Source organism: Callithrix jacchus, chromosome 22 (genome assembly GCF_049354715.1).
Source record: "Callithrix jacchus isolate 240 chromosome 22, calJac240_pri, whole genome shotgun sequence".
NCBI classification, from domain to species: Eukaryota; Metazoa; Chordata; class Mammalia; order Primates; family Cebidae; genus Callithrix; species Callithrix jacchus.
The window spans coordinates 16,179,798-16,207,795 of NC_133523.1; the positions used below are offsets into that span (position 1 = coordinate 16,179,798).

Genomic DNA, 27,998 nt, shown 5'->3' on the forward strand with positions numbered 1-27,998 from the left:
ATTCTGGGGAACGTAGAGCAGATTTGCAGAGAACGAGTCCCTTGGTCCTGTGTCGTAGAATTTCCGGCGGAAGTTGCTGGGCGTGGAAAGCCAGCAAGCCCTTTTTCCGCAATCGTCGCTCCCGCGCGCACGTGGGCGACGCATGGGGGCGAGGCCCCGCCTCCCCACGCCATTGGCCAGCAGCTCCTCGGGCACGCGTATACTGCGCTTCCGGGCAAGCTTCGCCCCGCATGGCCTTCTGGGAGTTGTAGTTCGATCGCGAGCACTGCCGTCGGGAGGCTGCTCTGAGGGCTGAGGCTGAACTCCGCGACCCCGCCTTCGGCGCTCGGCTCTCAGGATGGATCCCGTACCCGGGACCGACTCGGCGCCGCTGGCCGGCCTGGCCTGGTCGTCGGCCTCTGCACCCCCGCCTCGGGGGTTCAGCGCGGTGAGCGGCGTCGAGGGGCTGGGGGTCGAATGGGGGCAGAGGCAGACGCTGTGGGGTGGGTGGGAGTCCGGCGCTGACCCGCATCCTCCCCGTAGATCTCCTGCACCGTCGAGGGGGCACCCGCCAACTTTGGCAAGACCTTCGCGCAGAAATCTGGCTACTTCCTGTGCCTTAGTACTCTGGGCAGCCTAGAGGTAAGGGGTGACTACCTTCGGGACCACCAGGGTCCGCCCACCTCCTGTGGGGCCATGATGCCCTTTGCCAGGCGCGCTGTTTCCGCTGCTGGGCCACCCTCGCCGTGTTCCTCTTCCACTCGCAGAACCCGCTGGAGAACGTGGTGGGCGATATCCAGATCGTGGTGGACAAGAGCCCCCTGCCGCTGGGCTTCTCCCCGGTCAGCGACCCCATGGACTCCAGTAAGGCCTGCGTGGGAGGCGAGAGTTGTCTGGGTCCCTGCAGGGAGGAGCGGGGAGGAGGGACGACGGGCGCGCGGAATCTGAGCCTCGGCGGCCCCCTGGCACTCGGGGTGATGACAGGGTTGACTGAGGACTCAGAGCCCAGCGCTAGGGTGGACCTACATCCCACGTCCGGATTCAAAGTGTGTGATGTGATTGGCACAGCCTCTATTCCCGAGTTAAGAGTTCAGTCCACGCCACCTGTTTTATTGCTGTTGTGCTACCTGTGTCTCTTTACACCACGGCCCAGCAAAACCACTGCACTGTTCTCTTTCATTTCCAGCCTTTGCACACGCCATTTCCTCTGCCTGGAGCACGTTTTCTCTCCTCTTTGCAGCTCGTTCTTTGTTCTCCCTCAAGTGTTAGTTACCTCACCCTTCTTTTCCGGGGCCCACAACCCTAGTGCGGCCCTCCCAGCCCCACCGAACTTTCCCACCCTTTCTTGTCATTTTTTTTTTGAGACGGAGTTTCGCTCTTGTTACCCAGGCTGGAGTGCAATGGCGCGATCTCGGCTCACCGCAACCTCCGCCTCCTGGGTTCAGGCAATTCTCCTGCCTCAGCCTCCTGAGTAGCTGGGATTACAGGCGTGCACCACCATGCCCAGGTAATTTTTTGTATTTTTAGTAGAGACGGGGTTTCACCATGTTGACCAGGATGGTCTCGATCTGTTGACCTCATGATCCACCCGCCTGGGCCTCCCAAAGTCCTGGGATTACAGGCATGAGCCACCGTGCCCGGCCTTTCTTGTCATTTTTATTTGATTCAGGCTCTATTCATTCATAGTAGAGTTGGCAAACTTTTTTTTCTTTATTTTTTCTTAGAGTTGGCAAACTTCTTTTTAAATTTTTTTCTATATATATATACGTATATATACACATATATATACGTATATATATGTATAGAGAAAAATGTATGTATGTATATATGTATGTATGTATATATATATATATATATATATACACATTTTTAAGAGATGGAGTTTCACCATGTTGGCCAGGATGGTCTCGATCTCCTGACCTTGTGATCCACCCACCTCAGCCTCCCAAAGTGCTGGGATTATAGGCATGAGCCACCCAGCCTAGCCTAGAGTTGGCAAACTTTCATGTAAAGGGCCCAGTAGTAAATATTTTAGGTTTTACAGGATATTCTTTTTTTTTTTTTTTTAACAATTCCTTAAAAATGTAAAAATCATTCTTAACTCATGAGCTGTATGAAACCAGGCCTTAGGCTGGGTGCGGTGGCTCACGCCTGTAATTCCAGTACTTTGGGAGGCTGAGGCAGGTGGATCACTTGAGGGCAGGAGTTCCAGACCAGCCTGGCCAACATGGTGAAACCCCGTCTCTACTAAAAATACAAAATTAGGCTGGGCTCAGTGGCTCACTCCTGTAATCCTAGCACTTTTGGAGGCCAAAGCGGGTGGATCACAAGGTCGCGAGTTTGAGACCAGCCTGGCCAATGTGGTGGAACCCCGTCTCTACTAAAAATACAAAAATTAGCCGGGTGTGGTGGTGGACATCTCTAATCTCTGCTACTCGGGAGGCTGAGGCAGGAGAATCACTTGAACCCAGGAGGCAGAGGTTGCAGTGAGTTGAGATTGTGCCACTGCACTCCAGCCTGGACGACAGTGTTAGACTCCTTCTCAAACCAATAAAATAAAATAAAAATACAAAATTAGCTGGGCGTGGTGGGGGGGGGGCGCCTGTAGTCCCAGCTACTCAGGATGCTGAGGCAGGAGAATCATTTGAACCCCAGAGGTGGAGGTTGCAGTAAGCCGAGATCGCACCACTACACTCCAGCCTGAGTGTCAGAGTGAAACTCTATCTTTAAAAAAAAAAAGAAAGAAAGAATAAGAAAACAAGCCTTGAGCCAGATTTGGCTCATGGGTGCTAGTTGGCCAACCTCTATAGGATTAGGGAACTCAGGGAAAGTAAGGTTTGAGGGCCAGGAAGGGCACCCAGCTTTGTCTGAGTCCACAGCTAGCCCCTCCATGAATGCACCTCCATATCGCCAAAGATCAGCCTGCTCCAGTGGCCCCTAAAAGCTGCCTGGAATCCCCTCCTTCGTCTGTACCACTGATGATTTGACCACTTCTCCCAACCTCCATCCCTAATGCTGCCCATGTGGCTGCCTTAAACAGCAGCCTGGCGAGCCTCATTACAGTCATCTTTGGGTACTCCCACCCTTTCCTGGCTTCCATCTCTCACTCCAATGCCACCCCCATCAGAGGCCTCTGTGTCCAAGAAGAAACGCATGTGTGTGAAGTTGTTACCCCTGGGGGCCGCGGACACCGCCGTGTTTGATGTCCGGCTGAGTGGGAAGACAAAGACAGTGCCTGGATACCTTCGAGTAGGGTAGGCCACCCCCTAGTGTCTACTCACGTTTCCTGCCCTCCCAACTTGTGATCTCACCCATCTGACCCCTGTGGTCTCTTCTGCTACCTTCCTTTTTTTTTTTTCTTAGATGGAGTCTGGCTCTGTCGCCCAGGCTGGAGTGCAGTGGCATGATCTTGGCTCACTGCAACCTCCACCTCCTGGGTTCAAGCAATTGCCCTGCCTCAACCTCCCAAGTAGCTGGGACTATAGGCGTGCACCCAGCTAATTTTTTTTTGTATTTTTAGTAGAGATAGGGTTTCACCTTGTTGGCCAGGATGGTCTTGATCTCCTGACCTCATGATCCACCCGCCTCAGGCTCCCAAAGTGCTGGGATTATAGGTGAGCCACCACTCTTGGCTCTTTTGGCCACCTTCTGAACCTCAGATTCTGCATGTTAAAACAGGGACATGGCCGGTTGTGGTGGCTCACGCCTGTAATCCCAGCACTTTGGGAGGCCGGGGCGGGCAGATCACAAGGTCAGGATTTTGAGACCAACCTGGCCAGTATGATGAAACCCCGTCTTTACTAAAAATAGAAAAAAATTAGCCAGGCGTGGTGGTAGACACCTGTAGTCCCAGCTACTTGGGGGACTGAGGCAGGAGAATCACCTGAACCCGGGAGGTGGAGGTTGCAGTGAGCCAAGATCATGCCACTGCATTCCAGCCTGGGCAATGGAGTGAGACTCCATCTCAAAACAAACAAACAAACAAAATGGGACATGTGTACCATCTTGTAGGACTGTAATTGGGAGTCAGTGACTTGGTGTCTAACGTAGACAGAAACCGGCTGTGGTGGCTCACTCCTATAATCCCAGAACTTTGGGAGGCCGAGGCTGGTGGATCACTTGAGACCAGGAGTTCAAGATCATCCTGGCCAACATGGTGAAACCCTGTCTCTACTAAAAATACAAAAATTAGCCAGGCATGGTGGCGCACACTTGTAATCCCAGCTACTCGGTGGCTGAGGCACAAGGATTGCTTGATCCTGGGAGGTGGAGGTTGCAGTGAGTAGAGATTATGCCACTCCAGCCTGCACGGCAGAGTGAGACTCTGTCTCAAAAATAAAAATAAGGCCGGGCGCGGTGGTTCACGCCTATAATCCCAGCACTTTGGGAGGCCAGGGCGGGCGGATCATGAGGTCAAGAGATTGAGACCATCCTGGTCAACATGGTGAGACCCTGTCTCAAAAAAAAAAAAAAAAAAAAAAAGATTACAAAAATTAGCTGGGCATGGTGGCAGGTGCCTGTAATCCCAGCTGCTCGGGAGGCTGAGGCAGGAGAATTGCTTGAACCTGGAAGGCAAAGATTGCAGTGAGCCAGGATCCAACCACTGCACTCCAGCCTGGGCGACTTGAGCAAAACTCCATCTCAAAAAAAAAAAATCATCCCTTAAAAGACAAGGTCACCTGGAGGCCCGGGTCCCCTGCCTTCCCCGGGTACAGTCCTCAACCCTGGCTCCACACGGGGCTGGCACCCCTCCCACCTTCCCTCCCACTCCAGGGACATGGGCGGCTTTGCCATCTGGTGCAAGAAAGCGAAGGTCCCGAGGCCCGTGCCCAAGCCCCGAGGTCTCAGCCGGGACATGCAGAGCCTCTCTCTGGATGCACCCAGCCAGCCCAGGTGAGCCCTCAGGCACCAGAGTGGGGGTGGCTGTGGCCCGAGGATGAGGTCTGACCTGGGTCCTCCCACCTTCAGCAAGGGCGGCCTCCTGGAGCGGACACTGTCAAGGCTGGGCCCTCGGGCATCCACTCTGCGGAGGAATGACTCCATCTACGAGGCCTCCAGCCTCTATGGCATCTCAGGTGAGCACAGAGTGGGGAAACTGAGGCATGGGGTGGAGGGTGTGACTGGCTTGAGATTACATGGCCAGGAAGGGTCGATTCTGTAAAGACTGATAGCCGGGCTGTGAGGGGCGGGTCTCTCTGGGCAGAGCGGGCAGCTCCCTCCACCTCACCTCCTCTCCTGGCATGTTTTTCAGCTATGGATGGGGTTCCCTTCACACTACACCCCCGATTCGAGGGCAAGAGTTGCAGCCCGTTGGTGAGTCAGGTCTCCAGGAGCCAGGGTCTGTGCCTGCCATCACCACACCGGGTGCCAGGGCATTCCTGTATCCAGCACCCCAGCACAGAGGGCCATGTCCTGGGTTGAGGCTGGAGTATGTCACCTCCAGGTGGCAGCTGGAAGGTCCTCAGTCTCAGAACGGGGAGGGGTCCATCCAGAGAAGCTGGTGGACCCCAGTAGCTAGAGGTTGTGGCAAAAAGGAGAGGGATGCTGGGCGAGGTGGCTCACACCTGTGATCCCACCACTTTGGGAGGCCAAGGCAGGTGGATCACTTGAGGCCAGGAGTTCAAGACTAGTGTGGCCAACATGGTGAAACCCAGTCTCTACTGAAAATACAAAAATTAGCAGGGTGCAGTGGCTCATGCCTGTTATCCCAGCACTTTGGGAGGCTGAGGTGGGCGGATCGCCTGAGGTCGGGAGTTCGAGACAAGCCTGACCAACATGGAAGAATCCCATCTCTACTAAAAATATAAAAATAGCTGGGCATGGTGATACATGCCTGTAATCCTAGCTACTTGGGAAACTGAGGCAGGAGAATTGCTTGAACCCGGGAGGCAGAGGTTTCAGGGAGCTGAGATCACGCCATTGCACTCCAGCCTGGGCGACAAGAGTATTCGGGAGTTGGGGGGTGGGGTGACAGGACTCCTTGAATACGAGGGAAAGAGGGTTTCAGGTTGGGATCGGGCCCAAGACTGACCCACCTCTGCCCGCCAGACCTTCTCTGCATTTGGGGACCTGACCATCAAGTCTCTGGCGGACATTGAGGAGGAGGTGGGTGCAGGGCTAGGGAGGAGGTGCTGGAGGAGCTGGGACCCCCATCCCGCCCCAGGCTGTCCCAATCTTCCCCATCTCCCCTTTCCCCCAGACACATCCGTCTCTCCAGGGCCGAAGACCACTTGAGTCCCTAAGTACCCCCCGCATTCCTCAGTCACCCTCCCTTTGGCCTTCCCTTCACTCTGGCACCTGCTCACTCTCGCTCTCTCCTTCCCCAAGTATAACTATGGCTTCGTGGTGGAGAAGACCGCTGCTGCCCGACTCCCCCCCAGCGTCTCGTAGTCCCTCACCCGTCCGCAGAAAGAGCCCCTTTCCGTCACCCGCGAGCCTGGGGGCCACCCCGCCTCATTACATCTTGGGAACCTCCGCCCTGCAAGGCATTTGCCATCTTCAGCCACTAGGCGGAGCTGCAGCCCTGGAGGAGGGGGCAGGTAGAGGCTTCGTGGTGATGGGGTCTCCACCCGCAGGCCCTGCCGGGCGGGGCTGGAGCTGGATGGAAGCCAGTGCCTTTAAGTCATTCGTGTCAAAACCTGGGGTCCGGAGGCTCCGTGGGTGTCCTGCCAATAAACACTACCGGTTCTCACCCTCTGGAGTCCTGATCCTGCCGCGGGCCCACACCAGGCTCGTGGAACTGAGACTCTGCCGCTCTTGCATCGGGCAAGTGGGTGGAATGATGGTGGGGAGGCGGTGCTGCTGGGTCTCGTTTTTTTTTTGGTTTTTAGTTTAGTTTTTTTTTTCCTGAGACGGGGTCTTCCTCTGTGGCCCAGGGTGGGGTACAGTGGCATGATCTTGGCTCACTGCAACCTCCGCCTCCGGGGTTCAACTGATTCCCCTGCCTCGGCCTCCCGAGTGGTTGGGATTACAGGCATCCACCACCACACCGGGCTAATTTTTTTATATTTTTCTATCGACAGAGTTTCACTGTGTTTGCCAGGCTGGTCTTGAACTCTTGACCTCAGGTGATCTGCCTGCCTCAGCCTCCCAAAGTGCTGGGATTACAGGTGCCCGCCACCATGTCTGGCTAATTTTGTATATATTTTTTTAGTAGAGATGGGGTTTTTGCCACATTGGTGAGGCTGGTCTTGAACTCCTGACCTCAGGTGATCCACCCTCCTTGGCCTCCCAAAGTGCTGGGATTACAGACGTGAACCACGTGCCTGGCTTGGGTCTCTCATTCTACAGAGTGGGAAACTGAGGTTCAGGGAGTGAGTACGTCCAGATTCTAGATCATACAGAAGACCTCCTCGTCCTGGCCATCCATCCTTGGGCATAATAATAAAACAAGTACTGTTTCTATTGCAGTGGCCACACCCCCAACACACGATGCACCATTATTACCTCATTTAGTCTTCCCATCAACCACTGGGAAACCCAGGTTTTGTTGCCATTTTCCAGATAGAGAAACTGAGATAGGAATCAAATCCAGAAATTTCTTTTTTTTTTTTTGAAATGGAGTCTCCCTCTGTTGCCCAGGATGGGTGCAGTGGCACAATCTAGGCTCACAGCAACCTCCACCTCCCAGATTCACAGCAACCTCCACCTCCCAGATTCACAGCAACCTCCACCTCCCAGATTCAAGCAATTCTTCTGCCTCAGCACCCCCCTTCTGCCCCTTGCTGTCCAGTAGCTGGGCACCATACCCAGCTAATTTTTTGTTGTTGTTTTTGTTTTTTTTGTTTTGAGACAGAGTTTCACTCTTGTTACCCAGACTGGAGTGCAATGGCGCGATCTTGGCTCACCGCACCCTCCGCCTCCTGGGTTCAAGCAATTCTCCTGCCTCAGCCTCCCAAGTAGCTGGGACTACAGGCGCGCACAACCATGCCCAGCTAATTTTTGTAGTTTTAGTAGAGATGGGGTTTCACCTTGTTGACCAGGATGGTCTGAATCTCTTGACTTCGTGATCCACCCGCCTCGGCCTCCCAAAGTGCTGGGATTATAGGGGTGAGCCACCGAGCCCTGCTATGTACTTTTTTTAAAAAAGACACTTTATTTAATATCTATGGTGGATTCATTCACCTTGAACTCACAGCCAACGGCACTGAAACTCATGTCTGCATGAAGCTTCTCTAAAACAGATTTTCTTCGTGTATCACAGACTTTTTTTTTTTTTTTTTGAGACGGAGTCTCCCTCTGGCCCAGGCTGGAGTACAGTGGCGTGATCTCGGCTCACAGCCACCTCTACTTCTCAGTCCTGGTTCAAGCAATTTTCCTGCCTCAGCCTCCGGAGTAGCTGGGATTGCAGGCATGCGCCACCACACCCAGCTAATTTTTGTATTTTTAGTAGAGATGGGGTTTCGCCATGTTGGCCAGGCTTGTATTGAACTCCTGACCTCATGATCCACCCGCCTCAGCCTCCCAAAGTGCTGGGATTACAGGCGTGAGCCACCACACCTGGCCCTTTTTTCTTTTTTAAGTATTTTATTTTTGGAGTGATTATAGCTCACTGCAGCCTTGACCTCCCAGGCTCAGGTGGATCCTCCAATCTCAGCCTCCTGAGTAGCTGGGACTACAGGCTACAATGGGATAATTTAAAAAATATGTTAGTACTAATGGGGTCTCCCTGTATTGCCCAGGCTGGCCTTGAATTCCTGGCCTCGGGCCATCATCCTGCCTCAGCCTCCCAATGTGCTGGGATTACACGCTTGAGCCATTGAGCGCAGCCATCATGGCCTCTGGTACTCAAGAACCCTGAACAGCATTTTGGTATCTGGGGCCATTTCAGTAGCCAACAAAAACCACAAGAACGTGGCCGGGCACAGTGGCTCATGCTTGTAATCCTAGCACTTTGGGAGGCCAAAGCAGGTGGATCACCTGAGATCAGGAGTCCAAGACCAGCCTGACCAACATGGTAAAACCTCATCTCTACCAAAAATACAGATTTAGCTGGGTGTGGTGGTACATTCCTGTAATCCCAGCTACTTGGGAGACTGAAGCAGGAGAATTGCTTGAACCCAGGAAGTGGAGGTTGCAGTGAGCCGAGATCGTGCCATTACACTCTAGCCTGGGCAACAAGAGTGAAACTCCGTTTCCAAAAAAAAAAGAAATTCACCACCCTAAGCTCACGCCTTCTTTCTCCCATCAGTGCACGCCCATCGACATGTACGGTGGCTGCTGTGCCGCTGTTTCTCCTGCTCTTGCAGCGTCACGGTGGCCCCTATTCTGCTGCAGTTGTCAACACCCACCTGATCTCTGTGGCCGGGCGTGGTGGCTCACGCCTGTAATCCCAACACTTTGGGAGGCCAAGGCGAGCAGATCACCTGAGGTCAGGTGTTACAGATAGCCTGGCCAACATAGTGAAACCCTGTCTCTACTAAAAATATTGGGCATGATGGCACATGCCTGTAGTCTCAGCTGCTTGGGAGGCTGAGGCAGGAGAATCACTTGAACCCGGGAGGTCAAGGTTGCAGTGAGCCAAGATGGCGCCATTGCACTCCAGCCTGGGCAACAAGAGTGAAACTCCATCTTGGGGGTGGGGGGAGAGGGCCAGGCTTGGTGGCTCACACCTGTAATTCCAGCACTTTGGGAGGCCAAGGTGGGCAGATCACGAGGTCGAGAGATTGAGACCAGCCTGGCCAACATGGTGAAACCCTGTCTCTACTAAAAATACAAAAAAATTAGCCGGGCATGGTGGTGCATGCCTATAGCCCCAGCTACTCAGGAGGCTGAGGCAGGAGAATTGCTTGAAACCGGAAAATGCAAGTTGCAGTGAGCTGGGATCGCACCATTGCACTCTAGCCTGGTGATAGAGCGAGACTCCATCTCAAAAAAAAAAAAAAAGAAAACCTAAGGCTGTCATACTTAGAGTCTCTCATCTGTAATCCTGACACTTTTGGGGGCTGAGGCACGAGGATCACTGAGGCCAGGAGATTGAGGCAGCAGTCTGCTGTGATTGCACCACTGCCCTCCAGCCTGGGTGCAGAGCAGAACCCTGTCTCTAAGTGAATGGATAAATAAATAAGCCAACAGCCTGGGTGCAGAGCAGAACCCTGTCTCTAAGTGAATGGATAAATAAATAAGCCAACAGCCTGGGTGCAGAGCAGAACCCTGTCTCTAAGTGAATGGATAAATAAATAAATAGCAAAGCTAAGGCTTATTTCTCAGCAACAATAGCCTTTGTTAGTTGTAGTGGTGCAGAATCCCGCCTAAGGGGAAGGGCGTTATTTCATCTCACAGTGAGCGCAGTGTTGTCTAAAGAAACATCCCAGCTTTTATCTATCTATGTATTTATTTATTTATTTTTGAGACGGAGTTTTGCTGTTGTTACCCAGGCTGGAGTGCAATGGCACGATCTCGGCTCACCGCAGCCTCCGCTTTCTGGGTTCAAGCAATTCTCCTGCCTCACCCTCCCGAGTAGCTGGGATTACAGGCACGTGCCACCATGCCCAGCTAATTTTTGTATTTTTAGTAGAGACGGTTTCACCATGTTGCCCAGGATGGGCTCGATCTCTTGACCTCGTGATCCACCCTCCTCGGCCTCCCAAAGTGCTGGGATTATAGGCGTGAGCCACCGCGCCCGGCCACATCCCAGCTTTTAAATAAAGTTGGCCACCGTAGTGGCTCATGCCTGGAATGCCAGCACTGTCAGAGGCTGAGGCGAGAGGATCACTTGAGACCCCGGGAGTTTGAGACCAGCCTGGCCAACATGGTGAAACAGGGCAACACAGCAAGGCCCTGTCTGTACAAATTAAACATTAGCCGGGCAAGGTGATGCGTGCCTGTAGTCCCTGCTACTTGAGAGGCTGAGGGGTGCAGCGGCTCCCACATGTAATTGCCCGAGTCTACGAGGTGAAAGCTGCAATTGTGGAGAGCCAGAGTAGCCCACTCTCTCTGGGGGAGTCAAGGCTGCTGTGAACTTCGGGTGGACTCCAGAGAAGCAAACCCTTACTAGGGGAATGTGTATGTCTCAGAGAAGAGCAGAGAGGCCTGGAAAAAGAAAACCAGCTCTCACTGACCTCACTCACTGCAAGATAGTTGTTAGCTGAAGCGTATTAACTAAAGTGTGAGAATTTTCACCACAGGCTGTTCTAAGTAACTGCACTCTCCCTCTGCTCTGTGCTTTGTAAACATATAAAATAAAGTACTCTGAGGCAGGTCGGGGCCGAAGAGACTGATACCATCAGCTTTTCGGACCGCCTGGCCCAGCTTTGTATATGTCTGTGTGTCTTTCTTTATCCCCCACCGTTCCCTCTTAGGTCTTTGAACCCCTCGTGCAGCGTGGGACGCAGTGCATGCCAGAGCAGTGGGCTATGATTGCATAACTGCACTCCAGCCTGGGTGACAGCAAGACCCTGTCTCAAAAAAATAAAAAAAGAAAAGAAAATCTAGGTCTGGGTGCAGCAGTGGCTCACACCTGTAATCCCAGCACTTTGGGAGGCCAAGGCCAAGCTGGGAGGATCTCTTGAGCTCAGGAGATCAAGGTGAGCTTGGGCAGCAGTGAAACACCGACTCTGCAAAAAACACACACACACACATATAATTCTGATAATTTTTTTTTTTTTTTTTTTTTTTAGACAGTTTTACTCTTGTTGCCCAGGCTGGAGTACAATGTGTGATCTCGGCTCACCACAACCTCTGCCTCCCGGGTTCAAGTGATTCTCCTGCCTCAGCCTCCGGAGTAGCTGGGATTACAGTCGTGCACCACCATGCCCGGCTAATTTTTTATTTTTAGTAGAGATGGGTTTCCCCATGTTGGTCAGGCTGGTCTTGAACTCCTAACCTCAGGTGATCCTCCTGCCTCAGCCTCCCAAAGTGTTGGGATTACAGGCGTGAGCCACGGTGCCTAGCCGACTGATGATTGTTAAAAGTAAACAAGACTTTATTCAAGACGACTGCATGCCAGATTGAGCTCAACTCTGAATCCACAAAGTTGTTGACAAGTGGGATTTACAGCCACGGAGCAGGGCGAGTGCGGTCAGTGGCTAGAAAATTAGAAAGGCTTGGGGAGTCACCTGAAACAACAGGATCCTTGCTGAAGGCAGGCCAGGGCAATCAGATACCAAGAAACTGACTTAGCAGGATTCTTGCTAAGACTGGGTGAGACAGATCAAAGACAGGACAGGAGCCAAGGTCAAGGTCCGATGCAGGAGCGATTTCAGAGGACTCTGGCTCAGGTTTGTCAAGAAGAGAGTCTTTGTCAGGGAGGAGACCTGGCCTGGCCTTGTGAATCTAAGAGAAGGGACAGTGAGCTCTCCTGGAAGGGGAGGTGAGCAGATGATGCAAAATGTACCCCCCTGCCCAAACTTTTCAGCTGCCTTGGAAAAACTAGGTCTCTGGTGCTAAGGCACCTGCCTGCCATTCCCAGCTCCCAGTGCGTGGGGCGTCTGCCAGGTCCCTCCCAGGCTCCTCTGGCGCCGGCCAGGGAATCCGATCCAGCCAGAAAGCAAATGACATTTGTCCTCTCTGCCGTCCTTCCCCGCTGCCCCGAAAGCAGCTCCAGATCTCATTTCAGGGTGTCTGTGTGACCAGGGGCCTGAGCATGACCCATCCTGGCCTTGGATCCGACTAGGGCCACTCACCCTGCAAAATCCCAGGCCTCTGAGCCCAGGCAGGCCTGGGGACTGTATCACACACGGGTTGGAGGGGCCCAATGGAGCTCTCCCCACCTGCTCCCGGCTTGGGCCTCATCAATCCTAAAATTTCTAGGCTGAGCTTACACCGTCTTAGGCTACAGAGGAGGGAGCTGAGGCCCCCAGGAACCACAGCACCTAGTCCAGGATGCGGACCCAGCCTTCTCTCCTTTTATTTCTTCTTTGTTTGAGCTGGAGTCTCACTCTGTGGCCCAGGCTGGAGCACAGTGGTGCGATCTCAGCTCACTGCCACCTCTGCCTCCTGGGTTCAAGCAATTCTCCTGCCTCAGCCTCCCCAGTAGCTGTGGTTACAGACACCCACCACTACACCCGGCTAATTTTGTATTTTTAGTAGAGATGGGGTTTCTCTATGTTGGTCAGGCTGGTCTCGAACTCCTGACCTCAGGTGATCCGCCTGCCTTGGCCTCCCAAAATGCTGGGATTATAGGTGTGAGCCACTATGCCGGCTTTGTGTTATGTTTGTGTGTGTGGGAGGGAGCATGATGGCATGCCCCTCTAATCCCAGCTTCTTGGGAAGCTGAGGTAAGAGAATTGCTTTAGCCAGGGAGTCCCATCTCTATGAAAATAAAAAATACAAAAATTAGCTGGTGTAGTGGCGTGGGCCTATAGTCCTGGCTACTCTGGAGGCTGAGTCAGGAGGATCGCTTGAGCCCAGGAGGTAGAGGCTGCAGTGAGCTGTGATCACAACACATCATTCCAGTCTGGGTACAGTGCAAACCCCTCTTTGAAAAAAATGTTTAAGTGAAAATCACATTAACCTTATATAATTATATTAATTAATATAATTAACCATTTAAAAGTATATGATTGAGGCCAGGCATGGTGGCTCACGCCTGTAATCTCAGCACTTTGAGGGACCGAGGTGGGTGGATTACTTAAGGTTGGGAGTTCGAGACCAGCTTGGCCGACATGGTGAAATGCCATCTCTACTAAAAATGTAAAAACTAGCTGGGCCTGGTGGCCTGTGCCTATAATCCCAGCTACCCAGGAGGCTGAGGCAGGAGAATCTCTTGTATCTGGGAGGCGGAGGTGGCAATGAACTGAGATCACGCCACAGCACTCCAGCCTGGGCGACAGAAGACTGTTTCAAAAAAACCACAAGAAACGAAAAACAAACATTGGGTGGGTGTGGTGGCCTGAGCCTGTAATCCCAGCTACTCGGAAGTCTGAGGCAGGAGAATCACTTGAACCCGGGAGGTGGAGGTTGCCTGAGGTGAGATGATGCCTGGGTGACAGAGTGAGACTCCATTTCGAAACCAAACGAAAAAAACAGGTGGAACCCGGGTCCCAGACTGGGGCCTGCCAGGGCCATGCCCTGGGCCTCATTCCTGCCCTCCCCACACCCCACCCAAGTCTCACCCATGGGCCTGGGCTTGGTCACCCAGCACAATTGAATATTGATTAACACAGAGATAGTGACTATCAGAGTTTATTTGTGGGTTGTGCAAGACGGGAGACCTTTGGAGACCCCTCTGTCATTTCCTGGAGCCCCAGAAACTACCCATGTCTACACCCCAAGCAGCAGCAGCATGAGAACGATTAATACCCTTGAGGATCTATTGTGTCGGGGCCTCCCCAGTATGGCTCACGTGAAGTCACGTGTCTTGTGGGAGCCCTTGGAGGCAGGGCCCCTTCTTGTCTCCATATTACAGATGAGGAAACTGAGGCACAAAGCGGCTAAGCCCTCAGCCATGAGTCCACAGCCAGGAACCTGGGTCCAGCCCTCCAGCCATGTGCCTGGCCCTGGGCTGCTCTGAGCTTGGCACACGGGGGTTTGAAATGGTCACAACCTGAGGGGTGCAGCAGGGATTTGCAGAGTCTGAGACTTTCACATCAGCAGCTTGGAGATTACGGGGTGCAGGTGAGAATCCTGGCTCTGGCGCTCAGTCCTGGCCGTGGGCCCCCTGGTGAGTCACTGCCTCTCTTGGGGCCTCGGTTTCCTCATCTGTAAAATGGATGGAGACACTTAGAGAATCACTGCCTAAGCCCCCTGCTCCCCTACTGCCAATAACTGTCTCATTCATCTGGGCAGCCGCATTTCCCAGGCTCCCTTGCGGTAAGGTGTGGTCATTTCTCTCTGTTCTTGCCAGTGGGATATAAAAAGAAGGGTTACGGCTGGGTGCCGTGCGGCTCACACCTGTAATCCCAGCACTTTGGGAGGCCGAGGCAGGCAGATCACCTGAGGTCGGGAGTTTGAGACCAGCCTGACCAAGATGGAGAAACCCCATCTCCACTAAAAATACAAAATTAGCCAGGCATGGTGGCACATGTCCATAATCTCAACTACTCAGGAGGCTGAGGCAGAAGAATCCCTTGAACCCAGGAGATGGAGGTTGTGGTGAGCTGAGATCTCGCCATTGCACTCCAGCCTGGGCAACAGGAGCAAAACTCCGTCTCAAAGCAGGGGGAAAAAAAGAGTTTCAAGGCTTCCTGGGAAGACTTCTTCCAGGAGACCCCCAGCCAGCACTGGCCTCTGACTTTCCCTCATAAGGAGGAGGTGAAGGCTGGAGCTCTGGCAACTATTTTGTGCCATGAGGCAACCTTGAGGACAAAAGCCAAGGTTGTAATGAGATGAGAGAAAAATCAAGTCCTTCTGCTACTGCAGCTGAAACTTAACCTATCTCTATGGTATCCTTTTATTACACCGGGTCTCTATTCTTCATCCCTGGGCTCACACCAGTGTGGAGTCCTTCCCCGTGCTCCCCAGCCTGTGGCTCAGCATTCGATGCATCTCGTGGGTGACCCCGTCCCAGTGCCCCAGGCCGGCCGACAGTGTCCGGTGCGTTCGGGGTGTAGGCAGACCACTCTCCCAGCCTCCCCCGAGAGCTGCAGGTACTGTGGCAGTGGCCATGGACCCAAGGGGGTCCCCAGGTTCTGGACGGGCTGAATAGGGGGTCCGACGATGGGTACCCTGCTGAGGCTGAGCTCTGGGGCTGGCCTTGGAGACTTCGGCAGGGCGGGTGAGGTCATCTTCAAAGGATGGCGGGGACAACTCATGGAGCCCACGGCGGGTGGCCCGGGCGGCCCGGAGGAGCGTGTGGGTCAGCATGGCCACCAGAACCAGAGCACCCGAGCTGAGGATGGAAGCGGCTGCTGCGCCTGTCTCGATCTCGAAAAGTAGCAAGGCATAGATGGACAGTGCTAGGGAAGGAAACAACTCTCATTTATTCAGTCAACAAACATCTGCCTTCCAAGCCCTCAGGGAACTCCTGCACACTGGGAAAATCACAAAAAACCCTGCCACGCGATGGGCACATAGAATAGGCATCTAATCTTCCTACACCCCACACGTGGTACATCAGGATCACATCTATTTTACAGAGGAGAAAGCTGCGGCCCAGAGAAGTTAGGGGACTCCTCAAAGCCACACAGCCAAGAAGTGACAGAGGTGGGATTTTTTTTTTTTTTTTCTGAGATGAAGTTTCACTCTTGTTGCCCAGGCTGGAGTGCAATGGCGCAATCTCAGCTCACTGCAGCCTCCACCTCCTGGTTCAAGCAATTCTCCTGCCTCAGCCTCCCAAGTAGCTGGGATTACAGGCATGTGCCACCACACCTGGCTAATTTTGTATTTTTAGTAGAGATGGGGTTTCTCCATGTTGGTCAGGCTGGTCTCGAACTTCTGACCTCAAGTGATCTGCCCACCTCAGCCTCCCAAAGTGCTGGGATTATAGGCATGAGTCACTGTGCCCAGCCTAATTTTTGTATTTTTAGTAGAGTTTGGGTTTGACCTTGTTGCCTAGGCTGGTCTCGAACTCCTGAGCTCAAGTGATCCTCCAGCTTTGGCATCCCAAAAGGGCTGGGATTACAGGGGTGAACCACTGCTCCCCACTGGGTTTTCTTCTAAGAGCAACGAGTAACCAGGGGGTATGTTGGAGCTGGGGAGGAACAGGACCTGCTCTTTTTTTTTTTTTTTGAGATGGAGTCTTGCTCTGTCACTCAGGCTGGAGTGGCACGATGGATCACTGTAATCTCTGCCTCCCAGGTTCAAGCGATTCTGCTGCCTCAGCCTCCTGAGTAGCTGAGACTACAGGCATGTGCCACCATGCCTGGCTGATGTTTTGTATTTTCAGTAGAGACGGGGTTTCACCATGTTGGTCAGGCTGCTCTTGATCTCCTGACCTTGTGATCTGCCTGCCTCAGCCTCCCAAAGTGCTGGGATTACAGGCATGAGCCACCGGCCTGGCTTTGTTTTTTTTTGAGATGGAGTCTTGCTCTGTCACCCAGGCTGGAGTGGTGTGATCTCAACTCACTGCAACCTCTGTCTCCTGGGTTCAAGCAATTCTCCCACCTTAGCCTCCTGAGTAGCTGGGACTACAGGTGCCTACCACCATGCCCGGCTGATTTTTTATATTTTCAGTAGAGACAGGGTTTCATCCTGTTAGTCTGGTCTTGATCTCCTGACCTCATGATCCGCCCACCTCAGCCTCCCAAAGTGTTGGAATTACAGGCATGAGCCACTGCACCCAGCTACCTGCTCTATCTTTTAAGAAGCTCCCTGTTGGTGGGATACCCCATATGAGGGAATATGCTGCAGGCGTGAAAGGGATGAAGCACTGTTCCATGCCACAGCATGGACGATGTGAGTGAGAGACGGCAGATCCAGTGGCCACAGAGTGTGAGATGCTACTGATCTGAAATGTCCAGCACAGGCAAATCCAGTCTGGGCACCGTGGCTCACGGTTGTCATCCCAGCACTTTGGGAGGCCGAGGTGAGTGGACTGAGACTAGCCTCACCGTGTTGGTCAGGTGTTCGAGACTGTGGGTAATCCCCCATACAGGCACCGAAGAATGAGAGCTAAGCAGAACCCTGGCACAGTTAGGGCTTGAGGAATATCTCAATTTATAGTGTTACTACTAAGCTATTTCCTTTTATATAATCCTTTATATAATCATATATTAGTTTATAGAAATGGGGCTTGACGAATCCCTTTATATAATCCTATCTATATAATCATATAATAGTTGATAGTATGAGTGCCTAAAGAATATCTCCCTACATATATCTCTATAATTATATCTTAGTTCATATCGGAGGAATGCCTAGAGTGGACACAGTACAGAGCATGAATTAAGGAATAAGCAGCTTATAATCAGAGGAATGTCTAAAGCAGACACAGTGCAGAGCATGATTTAAGGGAAAACAGTTATACCAGGACAAGAATCCAAGGCCCAGGCGGCAGCGTTCAGTATCATAAAGATTCCCGCTGTGTGGCAGGCTTGGGGCGAGAGCCACTCCCCCTGATAAAGGAGTTGTAGGACCTTGCTCCAGTTCTTGTGGAAGGCTGCCCTTAGCCCGGCAATCCACCTTGGTGACTGTGAACTTATCAGCTCTGGTCACTGTGCTGCTCGAAAAGCATCTTCCCATAGAACCCATTGGAAGCTGCCAGAAGGTGGTGGTAACCCTGACAGCTCTGTCACTGCTATGTGACTTAAAGCATCCTCCTATAAATCTTCTTAGAAGTAGTTAGACCATAGATAGAAGTATTGCACACTGCACCCTCTTCACTGTCCACCTCCTGGCCTAGGTGACCTAATGGGGGTGGACCCAATGTTTTAGTGCTCACGACCCTACCACTATCCTTAAAGATGATTTCACTCACTGCCCTACCCCCTAACCCCCTAACCTAGAAACAATAAATACTCAGGCTTCTGGACACGCGGAGCCTCGCCTGACTCTGCTTATAGGTGGCGTGGCCCCCCGAGCCTAGCTGCATCCTTCTTGTACTTCTGTGTCCTGTCTCTTTATTTCTCGGATCCTGCGCCTCAGCACAGCATAAGGCTCACCCCACGACCCTGTGGGGCCCTCAGCCCTACATCAGGCTCCCAACGTGCCCTACAGAGACCAACATGGTGAAACCTCATCTCTACTAAAAATGCAAAAATTAGCTGGGCATGGTGGCACACACCTGTAATCCCAGCTACTTGGGAGGCTGAGGCAGGAGAATTGCTTGAACCCGGAAGGTGGAGGCTTCAGTAAGCCCAGATTGCGCCACTGCACTACAGCTCCAGCCTGGGTGACAGAGTAAGACTCCCTCTCAAAAAAAAAAAACAAAAAACAAACAAAAATTGGCAAATCCTTAGAGACAGTAGATTAGCGACTGCCAGGGATGAGGAAGGGGGAATGGGGAGTGATTGCTAATGGGGACGGGGTTTCCTGTTGGGTAACAAAAATATTCTGGAACCAGATAGTAGCAATGGTTAGCTAAAACCGTGAATGTTCTAACTCCCACTGAATTGTACACTTGAAAGTGGTTAAAGGCTGGGCCAGTGATTCACATCTGTAATCCCAGAACTTTCGGAAGCCGAGGTGAGAGGATTGCTTGAGGCCAGGAGTTGGACACCAGCTCAGGTAACATACAGAAACCAGTCTCTACAAAAAATAATAAACAATCTGGAAATGGTAGTGCTTGCCTGTAGTCCCAGCTAGTTGTGGGGCTGAGGCAGGAGGACCGCTTGGGCCCAGGACGAAGAAAGCTGCAGTGAGCTGTGATCACACCACTGCACTCCAGCCTGGGTGACAGCGAGACCCTGTCTCAAACAATAAAAATAAAATGCACTGGTTAAAATGGTAATGTTTTTATTATGTGTATTTTACCACAGTTAAAAAAACTGCAACTTAACCGGTCATGGTGGTGCATGCCTGTAGTCCCAGCTACTTGGGAGGCTGAGGCAGGAGAATCGCTTGAACCTGGGAGGTGGAGGTTGCAGTGAGCTGAGATCGCACCATTGCACTCCAGCCTGGGCAACAGAGCAAGACTCTGGGCGGGCGAGGTGGGAGGGTGGGGGAGAAGGGACTTTGAGCACCTGAACTAGCTAGCCCTCTATCAGCCTCTCCCACATACAGTTTGACACCATTAGCAGCTTCTACCCACTAGATGTCAGTAGCGTCCCACCCTCAGCTCTGTTGCGCCCACCAAAAAGGTGAAGAAAGTCTTCTGAGGCCAGAATCACTCTCAGTTGAGAATCCCTGGTCTGGCCCGTCTCTACACTGGGGAATGGATCTGAGATCACAGACCCACTTAGGCATCAGTGATGTCCTCATTGGACCAGGCTCAGCCAATCAGAGCATTCATTACTTCTCCTGATGTTAATGATTGGTGGAGGAATATTACATGGCCCAAGCTCAGCCTATCAGAGTCAGTCTGGGGACTTTAGCCTGGGCTATTGGGACAGAGCAGTTTTCCTGTAGCGTCTGGGGTGTTGGTATTGGTAGGCGAGCCGCCCTGAACAGATGGGGGACTTTTTTTTTTTTTTGGCACTCTCCCGGCTGTGTTTTTGTTTGTTTGTTTTGAGACAGAGTCTCGCTCTGCCACCCAGGCTGGAGTGCAGTGGCGTGGCGTGATCTCGCTCAGGTCACCTCCGCCTCCCAGGTTCAAGCGATTCTCCCGCCTCAGCCTCCCGAGTAGCTGAGACTACAGGTGCCTGCCACCATGCCTGACTAATTTTTGTACTTTTATTAGTAGAGACAGGGTTTCATCATACTGTTCTCAAACTCCTGACCTTGTGATCCACCTGCCTCGGCCTCCCAAAGGGCTGGGATTACGCGCGGGAGCCACCGCGCCTGGCCGTTCCCAGGCTGTGTTTTTGTTTGTTTGTTTGTTTTGAGACAGAGTCTCGCTGTGCCACCCAGGCTGGAGTGCAGTGGCGTGGCGTGATCTCGCCCAGGTCATTGTAACCTCCACCTCCCAGGTTCAAGCGATTCTCCCGCCTCAGCCTCCCGAGTAACTGGGGTTACAGGTGCCTGCCACCATGCCTGGCTAATTTTTGTATTTTTAGTAGAGACAGGGTTTCATCATATTGGCCATCATACTGATCTCGAACTCCTGACCTTGTGATCCACCTGCCTCGGCCTCCCAAAGTGCTGGGATTACGCGCGGGAGCCACCGCGCCTGGCCGTTTCCAGGCTGTTTTTATGCGTTTTCTGGCTCTGTACTATTTACTGGTTTGGAAGATACTACACTGCATGATGTGTGACATATGAAAGCAAGGCCAAGGACTTTTCTTCCTTTTTTTTTTTTTTCTGGAAACATTTTGAAAGGGATTTTGTAATTATTCTTTTAGTTCTAGCTAGCAATGAATGGATGATTAGTTGGACGTGCTTGGGAATTCTTGCTGAATGAGGTCACCTAGCCTCAAAAACAATCTAAATAGGAGGTGAATGAATCCTCAATTTTACGCTTAGTGAGGCTGACATAATATTACCTTTCTTTTCTTTTGTAATTGTTCTTGTGTTTTAGAATGAGGATATTCCCTAGGTCTTGAATATTTCTGTTGGCCTGTGCAAAGACCCAAGATCCAGACATCATGTCAGAAGTGCCTACATACAGGCATCTTTCCCAGAGGGAAGCCCACTTAGGGAACAGCAGATGAAGTGGTGAAGTGAGAAGCATTTATTTTTCTTTTATTATTATTATTTTTAGACAGAGTCTCTCTGTGTTACCCATGCTGGAGTGCAGTGCCGTGAACTCGGCTCACTGCAACCTCTGCCTCCTGGGTTCAAGCAATTCTCCTGCCTCAGCCTCCCGAGTAGCTGGGATTACAGGGGTTCGACACAACGCCTGGCTAATTTTTGTATTTTTAGTAGAAATGGGATTTCACCATGTTGCCCAGGCTGGTCTTGAACCCCTGACCTCAAGTGATTCATCCACCTTGACCTCCCAAAGTGCTGGGATTACACACACCTAGCTGAGAGGCATTTCTGATAACCTAATTTTAGTACCCGGATCCAGCCACACCTGAGACCAACTTCCCCTGACAATTTCGGATGCATGAGTCATCTATCCCCTCTTCTTCTTCTTTTTTTTTTTAAACTCTACATCTGGAGCATTTCATTAAATCAAATAACAAAAGTTATGCAGTATTTCCTGCCCTTCATGTATATAAATTTCCATAGTGAATTTTAGGCTCACATCTCATTAAAATATTTTAAATCTGTCTATCTATCTATCTATCTATCTATCTATTTTTTAGATGAGATTTCACTCTGTTGCCCAGGCTGGAGTACAGTGGTGCGATCTCGACTCGCTGAAACCTCCACCTCTCAGGTTCAAGCTATTCTCCTGTCTCAGCCCACCACCATGCCCAGGTAATTTTTTTGTATTTTTAGTGGAGAAGGGGTTTCAGCATCTTGGCCAGGCTGGTCTTGAACTCCTAACCTCAAGTGATTCACCCACTTTGGCCTCCCAAAGTGCTGGGATTACAGGCGTGAGTCACTGCACCCGGCCTAAATATCTTTTTAGACTTCTATTTTTCTATGGTGGACTATAAAAAAATAGTAATAGCAGATCCTGCTTTTTAATCAGCAGGATATTTTTTCTTCCTGTAAAATGGATCGTTTACAGGGCTGGCAGGGACTTATGTATGATTCAGCGTTGAGTCCGCAGCATCATCAACACATCTGTTTCAAGATTAAAACCAAATATAAGGCATTAGGAGTCTCGTGAAAGACACTTAATGATTTGATTTCTTTCCCAGCCCCGATGAATGAAAGAAAGCTGATTGAAGAACAGTTATTACAAATCAGGAGGGAAAGACAGTGTGGTGTGTTCTGGCATCTGGGTTATTCTTTTTTTTTTCTTAAGCCATTTTTGGGCTGGAAATTGATTTTTATTTTCCCTCGAGACAGAGTCTCATTCTGTCGGCCAGGCTGGAGTGCAGTGGTGCGATCTCAGCTCACTGCAACCTCCACCTCCTGGGTTCAAGCAATTCTCTGCCTCAGTCTCCTGAGGAGTTGGGATTACAGGTTCGTGCCATCATGCCCAGCCAAGTTTTGAATTTTTAGTAGAGACGGTGTTTCACCATTTTGGCCAGGCTGGTCTTGAACTCCTGACCTTGTGATCCACCCACCTTGGCCTCCCAAGGTGCTGGGATTACAGGTGTGAGCCACTGCACTGGGCTGGAAAGTGATATTTATAATCCAAATACTCATTTCATTTCAACCTGTGAAATGCTATCTTTTTTTTTTTTTTTTTAAACGGAATTTCGCCCTTGTTGCCCAGGCTGGAGTGCAGTGGCTTGATCTCAGCTCACTGCAACGTCTGCCTCCTGGGTTCAAGCAATTCCCCTGCCTCAGCCTCCTGAGTAGCCGGGATTACAGGCACCCACCACCACGCCCAGCTAATTGTTTTGTATTTTTAGTGGAGACAGGGTTTCATCATTTTGGCCAGGCTGGTCTGGATCTCTTGACCTCATGAGGCGCCTGCCTTGGCCTCCCAAAGTGCTGGGATTACCGGCACGAGCCACCGCGCCCGGCCAAAATGCTATCTTTAGATACCACCCAGGCCATGAAAATTTTTGTTCAAATCAAATGTACAGAACTGATGAATCGGGCTCGGTGGCTCACACCTACAGTCCCAGCACTTTGGGAGGCTGAGGTGGACGGATCACCTGCGGTCGGAAGTTTGAGAGCAGCCTGACCTACATGGAGAAACCCCGTCTCTACTAAAAATATAAAAATTAGCCGGGAGTGGTGGCACATGCCTGTAATCCCAGCTACTCGGGAGGCTGAGGCAGACGAATTGCTTGAACCCAGGACGCTGAGGTTGCAGTGAGCTGAAATGGCGCCATTGCACTCTAACCTGGGAAACAAGAGTGAAACTCTGTCTCAAAAAAACAAAAAACTGATAAATCAAAAATGTTCTGATGACAACTAGCATTTGTGGAGTTCCTGGTGGAGTCAGATGCCATCCATGGGCTTTTTTTTATGAGACAGGGTCTCACTGTATCACCCAGGCTGGACAGCAGTGCAGTGCTGCAATCATAGCTCACTGCAGCCTCAACCTTCTAGGCTCAAGTGATCCTCCCACCTTAGCCTCCCAAGGTGTGTGCCACTACACTGAGCTAATTTTATTTTATTTTATTTTTGTAGAGATGGGATTTTGTTATGTTGCCCAGGCTGGTCTCAAACTCCTGGCCTCAAGTGATCCTCCCACCTCGGTCTCCCAAAGTGCTGGGATAAGGGATGTGAGCCACTGCTCCCGGTCCAATGGACTTTCATAAAGTTTAAATCTCAGAACTTCGGGCCAGGCACAGTTGCTCTCGCCTGTAATCTCAGCATTTTGGGAGGCTGAGGCAGGAGGTTTATGAGGTCAGGAGTTCGAGACCAGCCTGGCCAAAATGGTGAAACACCATCTCTACTAAAAATACAAAAAATTGGCCAGGCACGGTGGCAGGCATCTGTAATCCCAGCTACCTGGGAGGCTGAGGCAGGAGAATCGCTTGAACCCAGGAGGCAGAGATTGCGGTGAGCGGAGATCGTGCCACTGCACTCCAGTCTGGGTGACAGAGCAAGACTCCATCTCAAAAAATAAATAAAATAATAAACAAATAAATAAATCTCAGAATCTCCTCAAGTGATTCTGTGAGGTAAAGACAGTTATTTCCAGTGTGCTGCCGAGGACGTCAAGGCACAGAGAGATTTGTCCAAGGAAGTATCGGAGCCTGGAGCTGAACTCGAGCAGGCTGTCTGTGAAGCTGATCGCAGTTAGGGACCATTACTGCTCTTTCCCCAACCCGGGATCCTGTGCCCCGTGTTCTATTCCAGCACACACCTGCTAAGTAGACGGAGACCCCGCAGCAGAAAAGGCCAAGGGCCACGTGTCTGAGGAGGCGGCAGTCGTAGAGAAACCAGTCAGACCTGGGATGGAGGGGAGCAGGAAGAAAAAGGGCTCAGGAAGTGGAGCTGATCGGGGGAGGTCAGTAAGGAGAGGGAGGCAGAGCTGCTTAAATGAGACAGGACCCAGCTTTCAGGGACCAAAAATCTAGAGTACCTAACTATCATCCTTCTACTTGCCCACACATTTACATTACTTATCCACTCTCCATCCATCTGTCCATCCATCCATCCATCCATCCACCCACCCACCCATTTATCCACTCATTTATCCATCCATCCATTTATCCACGCATTCATCCATCTGTCTACTCATCCATCCATCCATCCACCCATTCATCCATTCATCTCCCCATTCATCCATCCATCCATCCATCCATCCATCGATTCATCCATCAGCTCATCCAACCACCGGCGCATCCATCCATCCATCCATCCATCCACCCACCCACCCATTTATCCACCCATTCATCCGTCTACTCATCCATCCATCCATCCACCCACCCATCCATTCATATGCTCATTTGTCCATCCATCCACTTGTCCATCCATCAGCCCAGTCACTCGTCTACTCATTCATCCATCCATCCACTTATCAGTTCATTCATGCATCAACTTATCCATCTCCATCCATCAGCCCCATCCATTCATCCAGCCACACAATCATTTAGACACCCACCATCCACCCATTCAATATCTATCTATGCTCCACCCATCCCCCCTTCATCTTTCCAAGTCAGTGTCCACCATCCATTTTTCATCCATATTCATTGATTATGCAACCAGCACTCATATACAGTCTTCCATCCATTTAACTGTGCGCTATTAATCCATCTATCCATTCATTCCAACACCCTCCACTATCCTATCCATCCCTCACCCACCCATCCACTGATCATCCATCTCCCATTCACTATCCATCCATCCTCATCCCTTCCCTCCCTCCCTCCCTTTCCTTCCTTCCTTCCTTTCCTCCCTCCCTCCCTCCTTCCCTCCTTTCCTTCCTTCCTTCCCTCCTTCCCTCCTTCCTTCTTTCCACCATCCATTCTCTTTCCCTTATAATCCAGCTATATACATGAGTCCACTCAAACACCCAACACTTGGGAAGCAGCTACTATGTGCAGATACTTGCTACACACCTGGCTTCCATTATTTTACAGACCACGGGCTTCTTTGAGAGATGAGGAAACAGTTTCACGTGCTATGATTGACAGTACAAACAGCGCCTCCAAGAGATGACGCTGACTGAGGAGGAGATGGTGACTCTGAGAGCTTCCATCCTCACTCGGCTCCCATCAGTATAATGAAAGTGGACGCCTTCCCGGTCTTCCTGCTGCCTTTCCTCCCGTCCCCTTTTCAGCACAGTGGCTAGAGGTGGTCATCATTCGAAACCTAAATCAGATCACCTTCCTCCTCACTCACAACCCTCCTTAGCAGGAGAAATCCCGAAGTCCTATCCCATCTCTGTTTTCTTTTCTTCCTGACTCTCATCACGATCTGCCATTATTATTATTATTATTATTAGACATGGGTCTCACTATGTTACCGAAACTGGAGTGCAGTGGTTATTTCATAAGCATGCTCATGGCTCCCTGCAGCCTTGACCTCCTGGGTTCAAGGAATCCTGCCTCAGCCTCCCAAGTATATGGGACTACAGGCGTGAACCACCACACCCAGCTAATTACACTTTTTTCTTTTTCTTTTTTAGAGACGGAGTTTTAATGTTGTTGCCCAGGCTGGAGTGCAATGGTGCGATCTCGGCTCACCGAAATCTCCATCCATCTATCCATTCATTCCAACACCCTCCACTATCTTTTTCCCCCACCAGGGTTCAAAAGATTCTCTTGCCTCAGCCTTCTGAGTGGCTGGAATTACAGGCATGCACCACTATGTTCAGCTTTTTTTTTTTTTTTCTTTTAGTAGAGACAGGGTTTCTCCATGTTGGTCAGGGTGGTATTGAACTCCCGACTACAGGTGGATCCCCCTGCCTCAGCCTCCCAAAGTGTTGGGATTACAGGCGTGAGCCACTGTGCCCGGCCATTAATTTTTTTTCTTTTTGTAGAGACAAGGTATTGCTATATTACCCAGGCTGGTCTCAAATTCCTGGCTTCCCAGCACTTTGCGAGGCCACGGTGAGTGGATCTTTTGAGGTCAGGAGTTCAAGACCACCTGGCCAACATGAGTTGGGAGAATCACTTGAACCTGGGAGGCAGAGGCTGCAGTGAGCCGATATAGCACCACTGCACTCCAGGCTGAAGAAAGAAAGAAAAAGAGAGAGAGAGAGAGAGAGAGAGAACGAATTCCTGGCCTCAAGTGATCCTCCTGCCTCTGCCTCCCAAAGTGCTGGGAATGCAGGCGTGAGCCACCACACCTGGCCCTTGTTATGTTTCCTTATTTTCTGTGACTCCATGAGAGCAGATCTGGGTCTACTTGTTCCCTGTTGTGTCTCTGACACCCTGAGCCAGACCCAGCCCCTGCAGGCAGGCACCCAACACACATTTGCTGACCCATGAGACCATGCATTTATTTCATTGTCCCTTGGGTGGAAGCTGTGTGGTCTGGATAAAATCTACCCCAGTGGTGGAAGTTCTCATCTGCTCAAATTCACAGAATTCTGGACCAGGCTTTGGGCTCCTCTCTCCCGGCATTCTGGAGGGAAACACTACCACGTGGGACAGCAGAGTCCTGGGCTCAAAGCGGGTTCCTCCTTCCACAACCACTGCCCCTGAGAGAGGCCCCTCAATGACCACATCCCTGAGTTCAGGTCCCTGAGAAAGGACCCCAATTCCAGGCCAGGACACCGGCTCTGGCTGGCTTTACCCAGAACCAAGTTCAAGTCCAGCACTCTCCCGCCCCCACCCCCCTTTCAAGCCAGACGGCCTGGGAGCTCAGCCTCCCCTGTTTGAGATTCAGGCAAACTGATCCTGGGACCCCCTGTGAGCCTCAGTTTCCTCATCTGCAAAACGGGGGACACAGCAGTGGTTGCACCTGCTGCAAAATTTAACAAATATAGAATGGAGGGAACGGGGGAGGAAAAGGGGAAGGCAGAGATGCATGGGGTGGCGGGGGAGGGAAGTGGGGAGGGAAGCTGTCCCCCCCAGCCTGAGGCCAAAAGAGGGGAAGAGGCTCATCCAGGCTCCCCCAGCCCCCAGCCAAGCCTCTAGGGCGGTGAGGCCGGTCCTCCTACCTCCTGGGGCCAGGCCCCCGCGCCAGCTCGGCACCCAGGTGGCCACAGAGCGCGGCGAGCAGCAGGCAGGTGAACGCCAGCACGAGCGCCAGCGCGGCCAGCGCGGCGGCCAGAGGCAGCAGCGCCCCGGCCGCGTCCTCGGGCAGCCCGGGGCCGGCGCCCAGCTCCTGGCGGAGCCCGTCGGCGCGCAGCCCCCGCAGCTCCGCGCGGCCCGCCTGGAGCTGGAACAGCAGCTGCGCGCTCAGCGCCGCCAGCACGGCCGCCGCGATGCCCAGCAGAGTCACCGCGGCCAGCACCCGGCCGCCGTACGAGCGGGCCATGGCGGGGGTTCCTGCGGGCCCGGGAACAGGTGAGGGATCCAAGTGGTTTTAGGGGGCAGGGGAGTTGGGGGGAGTCCGAGGGCCCCCAGGGGGTCCCCGAGGGGGCGGGGCCGCAGGGAATGTGTGAAAGTTCGGGGGCTGGGCTGGGGGTCGCCAGACGGACGTGGGCTCCGGGGTGCTGGTCGCAGCGGGGACGCCGAGTGTCC

The 27,998-nt window shown here is 51.9% G+C and overlaps 2 protein-coding genes across 5 annotated transcripts; one reads left to right on the top strand and one right to left on the bottom strand.

Moving 5' to 3' along the window:
- Nucleotides 1-247: 247 nt before the first annotated feature.
- MVB12A (multivesicular body subunit 12A) lies at nucleotides 248-7,386 on the top strand. Of its 3 annotated transcripts, XM_002761891.6 has the most exons (9): nucleotides 248-427; nucleotides 523-621; nucleotides 747-843; nucleotides 3,107-3,233; nucleotides 4,753-4,872; nucleotides 4,948-5,054; nucleotides 5,231-5,292; nucleotides 6,028-6,084; nucleotides 6,307-6,673. In XM_002761891.6, the coding sequence occupies exons 1-9, from the start codon at nucleotides 338-340 to the stop codon at nucleotides 6,367-6,369; spliced, it is 822 nt and encodes a 273-aa protein (XP_002761937.1). In that variant the 5' UTR covers nucleotides 248-337; the 3' UTR covers nucleotides 6,370-6,673. The 3 variants fall into 3 exon arrangements, with proteins under 3 accessions (XP_002761937.1, XP_017823555.1, XP_035141012.2); XM_017968066.4 differs by lacking the exon at nucleotides 6,028-6,084; XM_035285121.3 differs by lacking the exons at nucleotides 3,107-3,233; nucleotides 6,028-6,084 and having other exon boundaries at nucleotides 6,307-7,386.
- Nucleotides 7,387-14,087: 6,701 nt separating this feature from the next.
- Nucleotides 14,088-27,998, bottom strand: TMEM221 (transmembrane protein 221). 2 transcript variants are annotated; one of them, XM_035285110.3, is made up of 4 exons: nucleotides 27,473-27,998; nucleotides 24,224-24,309; nucleotides 15,585-15,815; nucleotides 14,088-14,619 (listed from the first exon to the last, which is right to left on the bottom strand). In XM_035285110.3, exons 1-4 carry the CDS (start codon nucleotides 27,790-27,792, stop codon nucleotides 14,558-14,560), a joined length of 699 nt encoding a protein of 232 aa, XP_035141001.1. In that variant the 5' UTR covers nucleotides 27,793-27,998; the 3' UTR covers nucleotides 14,088-14,557. The 2 variants fall into 2 exon arrangements, with proteins under 2 accessions (XP_035141001.1, XP_054105378.1); XM_054249403.2 differs by having other exon boundaries at nucleotides 14,088-15,815.